The 9638-nt window shown below is 41.4% G+C and overlaps 1 protein-coding gene across 1 annotated transcript in view; it reads right to left on the reverse strand.

The window, feature by feature from the left end:
• Positions 1-721: 721 nt before the first annotated feature.
• The window catches only part of LOC140933760 (uncharacterized), a 15276-nt gene continuing 6359 nt past the window's right edge, over positions 722-9638 (reverse strand). The window contains exons 3-7 of the mRNA XM_073383396.1: positions 8029-8278; positions 6777-7065; positions 4615-4733; positions 3250-3433; positions 722-1112 (exon numbers count right to left, since the gene is read on the reverse strand). Coding sequence (XP_073239497.1) covers positions 1063-1112; positions 3250-3433; positions 4615-4733; positions 6777-7065; positions 8029-8278 — 892 coding nt within the window. The 3' untranslated portion in view covers positions 722-1062. The remainder of the gene's footprint in view (positions 1113-3249; positions 3434-4614; positions 4734-6776; positions 7066-8028; positions 8279-9638) is intronic.

Consider the following 9638-nt stretch of genomic DNA (forward strand, 5'->3'; position numbering starts at 1 on the left):
GTTTCTATGAAAAAAGATAGAATTTCACGCCTAATGGAATTGAATAGGACGTAAAATGACAGTTTGCTACAGCACGTTTTATAGTGTAAACACTCTAGGTAACAACTGTGCTTAAAACAGAAACCGTGGAAAAGACGACATAGAATCAGCCGCCATTTTGTTTGTTAGTCTAAATATTTCGGGCAAGAAAATAGCCTTCGTGGAAAGACGTCCAAGAGAGAACGAGACGTAATTGGCCACGCGCGTTTTTCCTTATAGCCCACGAATACAGCTGCCCCTTGCCAATCCCTGTCGCTGAGGACGGATACTCCCTCCGCTGGGTATGTGCTTGTGGGTGAGTTGAAAACGCTGACCCCCATTCCTTGAACTACCCCTACGGATTACCCTTAAAATTCAACCAAAGTCACATCTCACGTGGTAAAGAGATACAATAAACCTACCTGCGTTCCTACGCTATAAACATCCGCCATATTGCTTTTTCCTGGACCCAGTCGACCATTTGACTTTTGAGGAGGCGGGGGGGGGGGAAGGTGTGGGTGATTTGGTTTGGTTAAGAATTTTCCCCGTCATATAACGGTGTAAGTTTTTTTCCCAGCATTATACGCCATGAGTTTTTTTTTTTGTTCAGTGCAGATATTTTTTCCTTGGAAATCATTCTGCAGGATGTTTTTTCTGAAATCACCAATAACCCCCCTCCCTACCTCGCCCACCCTCAACAGTCAAATGATCCTCCGATCCCCACTCTTTTGAACGACCAACAAAAGAATGGGGCGAGACTGAAAAAAGGTCGAGGAAACAGGCAACATGCAAGAAGGCGGCTGTTCATGAATCAGTAGGCAGCGCAGTGCGGTCAGTGGGTAGTCCGCGGACCGAGGGTCAGTGTTTTCAACTCACCCTATTCTTGTAAAATTAGGGGTTAGAAATTTTTAAATCTACCCAGCAGTAAATCTGCAAAACAGCTGCTTAGAATCCATTTTTTAAAGAGACTGTCTGTAATATAACTGCAAAACTTAATGTAATTCATTTGGTTGACGAAGATCGCGTTCCTTGACTTGTTTATCTTCACTCAGCCCAGGCCTTTTCGACTTCATTCCAGTCCGTGTCAGACAAACCTAATTTTCAAAAAGAATTAAATATTAAATAGTTAACGTGAAAAGCCAATAGCATGGAAAATTTTTATTATTTAATGAAACAACGGGTTTTGTGTTCCTTAGTCTTTTAGTTGTTGTATCGGTAGACACAACTTCAACTTTTCTTCTCTTAAAATCCTTTACAGCACTTGTCACAGTTGGAAAGCGCTGAAAAGTGACCACCAAAGATCACCAAAGTGTTTATAGTAAATCACACAGTGTAGCTACGTTAAACCCAGGTTGTCCAACCATCCTGCTCTCCTCGTGAGTGCCCTGATTTTGCTTGAAAACTACGACGGGAATAGGAAGAAACCCGATTTTGACATCAGTTCTGATATTTTCATCCAATTCTTATGATACTTACACAAGAACTCGAAACAGAGTACACTTTTATAGTTTCAGTTAAAACTGATATAGAAAACAGAAGAAACCTAACCGCAAGAAATTAATTCAAAACAAAATCTGCAAGTACTTGTACGCGAAGCCACGCAAGCTAATAAAGGATTTGTGATTGTGTCCGCTATCTTGATGGTCAATTGTTACAGAAAACAAGCCACAGAAAAATGGCGATCGATTTACCGAATATTTTCAACAGAGAATTTGTCCTTTACGAACACAGAAGAAGCCTTTCAAATCATCAAAATTTCAAATTTTCTGAGGAAGCATGTCCCATACCTCCCACCCTAGAGGCTCAGACCTTTGACGCTCGCGTTTTTCGGCTGTGGTTAAACTGAATCTCCCGAATTTTTATTCTTAAAAGGTTGGACAGTCTGTAAACCATATCAACCAGGAAATAGCTTTGGACATTTCTCCTAACACCTCTTTATCACCAGGCTGCATTTTCCCATGTATGTATGTAAATCTTTATTTAAACACGGGAAATCATCAGTTAAGCTTAAGTTAAAAACTAAAACTAATTACAACTGCTTTATATGATTGCCGTGTGGGAATCCGATATATCAGCTACCTTCTTGATATTTCGCTTAAAATGCTCAACGGATGCAGCATTTTTTAAGTTTTTGGGCAAGTTATTCCATAACATGACCCCGCTGTAAGAGAAGCTTCGTTTCAAATAATTGGTGCTTGGTTTGGACAGGGTCAGCCTTCCCTCAGAGTTTCTTAAGTTGTAAGCAGAGTGACGCTGAGAGAAAAGACTTTGTAGATATTCCGGAGCAAGGTCATTCATGGTTTTATACATCATTAAGGCTTTTTGTTTCTTTCGTCGAAGAGATAGCCTCTCCCAGCTGAGGGTGGAGAGAAGGTGGTTTGAGCTTGCATCAAAGGGTGATTTAGTAATAACTCTGGCTGCACGATTCTGTAATTTTTGGAGCTTATCACTCAAGTAACCACTCAAACAGTCCCAGACGGGGCTGCAGTAATCAAAATGAGGCTTAATTAAGGCGTTATAAATTTGAATTGCAGTTTCTTTGGATATAAACGGCCGCACACGTTTTAGGGCGCCTATAGCTGAAGAGACTTTCCTGCAAATCTCTTCAACGTGTTTACCCCAGGAGAGTTCAGCATCTATGGTTAGACCCAAGGATTTGGCATGATCGACTCTCTTGATAATTTGGTCATCAATTCTGATTTCTACATCGTCACATTGGGCAGATAGTCTTTATCTTGATCCAATAATCATTAGCTCTGTTTTAGCAACATTTAGACTAAGCTTGTTAGCTTTCAGCCAACAGCTAAGGTTATTTAATTCAGGGGTTAGAGCTAGCTTAAGCTCTGTTAACGTCTTAGCAGATGGCGTAAGGTTGATGTCATCGGCAAACATTCTTGGTACGGCGCCCCGCAGGGAGTTGGGAAGATCATTAATGTAAATTAAAAATAGCAAAGGACCCAATATGCTACCCTGCGGCACGCCGCAACTGAGGGTACGAGCAGATGATAGTTTGCCACTGACACTACATCTTTGGGTTCGGCCACTTAAGTACGAGGCACTTTCACTTCTGCCCTTCGCCGCTGTCACAGTGATATGGGCATCCCCATTCCAAAAACCCTAGTGATAACCACATCGCTAAGGTAATGTAAGAAGGGGATGCTCATATCACCACCGCCCTAGAAAAATCTTACCCAGTCCAATGGTCTGGAATTCCTTTACACTCAATCTCACCTGCAAGTAGCTTAAAAATAACTGCATATCCCTGAATCTTTTCCATTTTAAACTCTGTCATATCTACTGTACGTTGATTGGGAGTTGCACTGAGAAAGATGCTACGAAGGAATGTGCAGTCGTCATCGTTAAGAGGTTCCTCAAGCAACAAGGTCTTCGGTTTCTGTGTCAAGGCTTTTTCAAACTATAATTAAACGAAAGAAAAGATTACAGTTTAAATTCCCGGCTTGAAAATTATTTCAGGGGACTATTTCAAACAAAAAACGTATGCAAAAGTGCTTAACTGAACAATACACTGCCACGAATAAGGGTTCGTTCTCAAACATTGCTTTATGGTGCAATCAGTGCGATGTTACGGTTGCTAAAATTTCTTCTAGTCTGCATTCCCAGCCGATATTTCGGAATCGCAATGCTACCAACAGTTTCCCACGAAATGACATCTGAGGAATAAGCGCAGAGATTTCATACTGATGACGTGTCACTACCTAGATCTTGGTCGTGCTTCTGATTGGTTGAAAATTTGCTTCAATCAATCAGAAGCCAACCACCCAGATCTGGATAGTGACACGTCAGAAGTATGGAATTTCTGAGCCCGTTCCTCAGACATCATTTCGCGAAGAGACCAGTGGTGGCGTCGCGATATGTCGGCTGTTTTCTCAGGCTACTGCGTTCCACGTACGCAGGCCATGAGGCGCTTGTACTCTCTACGATATCCGCTTTCATTTTTGCACTGCAATGCATACTACCTGCACAGGTGGCCCAAGCGTAATATGAGAGTTTGTATGGGAAAAATAGAGTTTGAAACTTAGATGAAATAAATGAAGTAAAGGCGATAAAAGTTATCAATAAATTATTACCTGGAGTCGTTGTCTTTGCTTTTCCAAATTTCAGCGCGATTTGAGTACTTTTACATCATCTGACCCGTCAGTGTAATAATAAGAGTCTCTTATTATTACACTGTCAGGTCAGATGATGTAAAAGTACCAAATCGCGCTGAAACTTCGTAAAAACAAAGACAACGACTCCAGGTAATAATTTATTGATAACTTTTATCGCTTTTACTTCATTAATTTCATCTAAGTTTCAAACTCTATTTTTCCCATACAAACTCTCATATTATGCTTGGGCCACCTGTGCTACCTGCCACGTAGACAGCCCTGATTATTCTGTATTATGGAAGTACTTATTAAATAACATCCACAATAACAGCTTGAATTCCCTACTACACAAACTTGTTTGTTTGATTGTTTGTTAGTTTTTTGTGTGTATAACATAAAAAGAGAGTTGTAACTTGTGTTTGTTAGTTTGATTTTTGTGTATAACATACAAAGAGAGTTGTAACTTGTTTACAATGATCTCACTAACCCAGCTGAGATACTTGTTGATCCGCGCTTTCCTCTCTGCTCTGTCCTTGCTTGGCTTCAAAACTGATGTCTTAATTCTCTCCAGCTTCTTGCTATCTTCGTATTCATCCGAAAAGAAATCTAACATGAAGAAAATACATGTATATAATTATGGTATCTTATATTATTGGATCACTTTCTTGACTCAAACTCGCTCATACTTAGACTCGCTGTCATAAATCAACAAGGATAAATTTCAACCATCACGGAGTAAACATGGATATTTGTCATTTTCTTTCAGCATCCGCAAGGCCCAAACCTCTCTAAGGTACGAAAATATGTCTTTTCTAGGGGCTGATCAAATGAACTGGGTTAGCTCAATTTATAACATAGCTAGAGAATTCGTCTATTCAAATTCAATAGCGCGAGCGTGCTTCATATTCCCATCGAGCACGCTGATGACGCCAATAAACTATACCGCGAGTTCTTGTAAGCTTAGCAATCCTCCCAAGACGTCTCCCAAGTGCATCCATAACTTAACAGTACACAATGAAGCGTTAACCATGTGTTTTATAACGTAAATTTAAGAGAAAACTTTTGCATTTGCCAACCGATAGTAGGGAAAAGAGGTGAAGATGTTGTTGACATCTGCGCAAGGGTGCAAATCATTCTTTGTAAAGTTATTTCTTTCAAAAAGAATTTTTTGGTGAAGCACCTCAATGTGGATTTTACAATCTTTTTCACTGTTATCTTAAGCGACTTGATTAAACTTTCTCTCAGTTTCACTAAGACAAAAACATAATTGTGAGGTAAAAAAATATAGTCACGTAGACATTGACGTGTACTGCTTTGAGGGCGCGCTTCAAGAACAAAAATTCAAGTTAACTGCTGCATTTATCGCTTTAATAATGTTATAAAACAGTTAGTTCATGCTTCAGCTGTGCGTATGTCGAGATATTGAGCACTTGGGAAGTTTGGACGGCACTCAAGAGGCTAGAGTTACTCTCGGCTGCCCCTCGAGCAACTCTTACGCCTCTTTCGTGCTCTCCAAACTTCCTGCCTGCTCAATATCAGGACATACGCACGCTGACGTATGAACTAATTGTTAATTGTCGACATCTTGGCACAAAACGGAACAAAAATCAACTTCACGATTACATATACAACCGAGCCGGCCCGGTAAACTGGGATCCCCATATCGTGATTCCGGGACCCCAGCTAACCTTGCCTGAGAAAACAGCCGACATGTCGCGATACTACAACTGATTTCCCCATGAAAGGATGTCTGAGGAAGGGGCACAGGAATTCCACACTGATGACCTGTTACTACTTAATGTTTTCTCAAACGTCATTTCGCGGGGAAACCAGTGGAAGCGTCGCAAAGTTACAGTAAACTTCCGAAAATAAGCCCCTTCAAATATAAGTCCCCCAAACCGGTAACGCAAAAAACCCTCCGTTAAATCGCTCCTCCAAAAATAAGCCCCCCGGGGGCTCGTACTTGGAAAATTGCCCTCAAATATTAAGTAAAACAAAGCAAAAACGGTAAATTTACTTCCACCTATAAGGCTAGCCCAATCGATTTTAAACATAAACTTCCCTTCGTAGATAAGCCCCTCAAAAGAGGCCTTAGAAAAATATAACCCCCGGGGCTTATTTTCGGAATTTTACGGTATGGCAGTTTTTTCAGGCAACAGCTAAGCGGATTGGAACTTTTCAAATAATAACACTCGCCGGGCAAGCCAAGCGAATATTTCCAGAAACAGGACAGTGAGAAAGACACTGCTAATACGCACTGCTTCCAGTCACGCCGTGAACGTGGCGGATCCGGGCTCATAACCGGGGGTACTTTTATACGGGGAGGCTCCTCCCCAAGATCCAACCCTTAACCATTTTATATACCTATTTGGGCAGAAAAATAAACCCGTTTACTCTAAATGGTACCTTTTTTACATACCTAATTTAGACTTTTGACAACCCTTTTAACTGGCGCAAACTCCCTGTCGTTTAAATATGAAGAAATCACAAAACTAGAACGTTTTTTCAAATTTTTCACTGCCATAAAATGCATCTATTAGCAGAATTTCCTACCCTTTCTAATATTTCAACTAGTAAAATCCCTATCCTTTCATATAACTGAAGCCTGAAAAAGGTACCCCTTTCTGGAGGACCCCCGGGGGCTCATACCTGCTAAATCGCTCTCCTCGTCCTCCTTCAGACCTACTATAGTATTCTTATGTTCCTCTGCTTCATAGTCTTCAAAGAGTCTGGTGACAGCTGTACCAACATCCTCCCCTTCTGGAAGTTCTAATTTATTAGTTTGTTTGTTGAAAACCACGCGGCAACACTTAAAGAGAACAGGCCCACGATTGTTTCTTTCCGCCAACTTCGGTGGAATGACGACCTCTTTTAAGTGTCCCTTCAATTTAGCAAGGAAAGCGTCTATTGGAATTGTAACTCCTGCGCGCCCCTCAACCTTAAGAATAAGATTAACGAGCAAAATGAGTATTTTCTTGAGCAAGGTTCTATCCAGGATTTATCGTTTAGGGGAGAAGTCCCGAGTGGCCGAAGGCCACGAGCTTCCTAGGGTGGTCCAGGGGCATGCCCCCTCCCCAAAATTTTTGAAATGAATATGTGCTGAGATGAATTTGGTGCATTTTGAGACACAATTTTGAGAAGTATTACAGTGTGTGCAGTGACCTGCAGTGACGATATAGTTACTTAATACTGTACTGACAACAATATTAATTTTTTTGGGGGGGAAGCTGGACATTTCGGGGGGGGAGCTTCTACCCCTCAAATACCCTAGATAGAACCCTGTTGAGCCAATAATCAAGAGGGGCAAATAAAACTAGCCTTTACTCGGGCAGTCATTTGGTCCTTGTAGCGTTTATATACTTAACACAGCAATATGTAGGAAAATGTTTGTCTGAAAAAAAAAAACAAGAGACTAGGACATGTTAGAGGTAAAACTCAAATGCCAGTTATTTATGTCCTCCAAGCCTCAGTCTTCTCAATTGTTCACAGGGGCCCACACAAACATTTTGGTGAATGTGGCAAAAATGAATTTTAGCGATTTGAAGTGTGTGCAACACCCTTTAAATCGCTACAATTCGCCGTCTTCTGCTACAACAACGACAATACACAATATTTTAGGTAAAAATGCGTTCATAATAGTAGTAATAAACATTAACTCTGCTTGTCTTAGAGTGCCGGATTACATGCCTACGGCTTCCATAGTTTTTGAGATTGTGTTACTAATGCTATTTCGCTATATGTTCTACCATAGATCGCGCGCCGTGATCTGTGGTTGCAAAGAAACAGGTCGCACATGAGAAAATCGTCGGAAAGAACAACTTTTTTCGGAAAAGTTCCGATGGAATGAGCTGTTAGATCGACGTACTTCAATCTTGTTTCTAACAAAGTTAAGTTTAAATACCTCAAGACGTCTTCTGCCTTTGAGTTCAAAATGCTCGCTGTAAACCACTGAAGTTATCAAACGCAGTTTGCGATCAATATACGGTTTAAATATGTTGATGTCCAGTTCTGTACTGGCCAATATAGCACGTAACTCCGGGTCTCGTATGTACTCTCGGTCTATTTTTCCCAGTTTCAGCTTTCCAAGTTCTCTGTTAATCTTAATCGTCGCACTCGCAACACCTTCTACATCAAATCCAACGTCTATATCACTAAATTAAAGAGAGAAAAACACTGTCATTATACGATGCTCTAGAAACTGAAGGCTCTCGTCGTGCAAACTCGTCCATTGGCCTTACAATCGGTAAACGTCTCCTGAAAACCGATCCTCAGCTCGCTGTTTCAGCTGTCAGGGACCGCGGAGGGGGAGGGGCTGGTAGGGCTATAGCCCTACCACTTTTATTGCTTGGATTTATTATCTAGCGCTCCAGTTGACATGGAAAAAGTATGGATTTTTCAACTTGAAAGTAATAAATGGCGTCTACTCTTGCATATTTACCTCACGTCAAAGGCTCGGATGTCACAAACGAGACGCTCACATAAAAGCGCACTGATCAGAGCTTTGACCATTGCTCGCCTGGTTGGCGAACCGACGCTCCTAAGAAAGCGACGCGCTCCGGCCAGACTGGAGGTTGGTGTTGGTGCACCTAAGCTATTTTTCCAAACTGCTAAAGATCACTTTTAAGAAAGGTCTATTACGAGGCTATTGATCTTATCGTTAGTGCCTTCGATCAGCGCTTTAATCAGGAAAGCTTCAGCTCCTACGCCCAGATGGAGACTTTCTTGGTTAAAGCTGGTAATGGTGACGACTATGAGGCAGAGTTCAAGATTCTTGAGGCATCATACAGCAAAGATGTTGATAGCCTGCGAACGGTAGACGTTTCTCCTTGCGACACGTCCCTCAGCGGCGATGAGCGAGGAGAAACGTCTGCCGTTCGCAGGCTAAAATGTTGATACATGGGCGCTACCTGGACAACTAAGCATTTTGGAAGATATGTTAAATGAAGAGAAGACATCGTGTTTTGACGAAATCCTGTTGGCAGTTTTCAAAGTTTCCAGAAGCAGAACAAAATATCTGTAAGCTGCTTGCTGTAAATCCTGCTACCAGCGCTACTATACTGGGGAGCGTTTATTCTCATCTGCACGGCCATAGGATGGATCGCGAAAGGTTTAGCAACCTAGTAATGAACAGACAGTGTCTCTATAGGGTTGCACAGGAGTTTCTTTTCCGCAATGAGAACCGCAACTTCAACAAGTAGCAATCTTAAGTAGGTTTATTTAACATATTGACTATATTGGATAGTATAGCACGTGTGGACCTTTATGTTACATTCATTAAGGCTGTAAATAGGATGGCGCGCAAGTGCAATTTAAGTGGCGAAACGCTCACCTTAATGTTTTCTTGTACTGGCCAGATTTTTTAGCCCTACCACTTTAAAATGGTCTCCGCGGTCCATGGCTGTTAATTAAGAGCTTGTTATGTATATGTCTTGGGAAAACGGAAAAAGGGAAAATGTAAATGCTTTGGACCAGATATGATCCTTAGTCGGCTGAGGATTACTTGGAAAAAAA

Source organism: Porites lutea, chromosome 4 (assembly GCF_958299795.1).
Source record: "Porites lutea chromosome 4, jaPorLute2.1, whole genome shotgun sequence".
Classification (NCBI taxonomy): Eukaryota; Metazoa; Cnidaria; class Anthozoa; order Scleractinia; family Poritidae; genus Porites; species Porites lutea.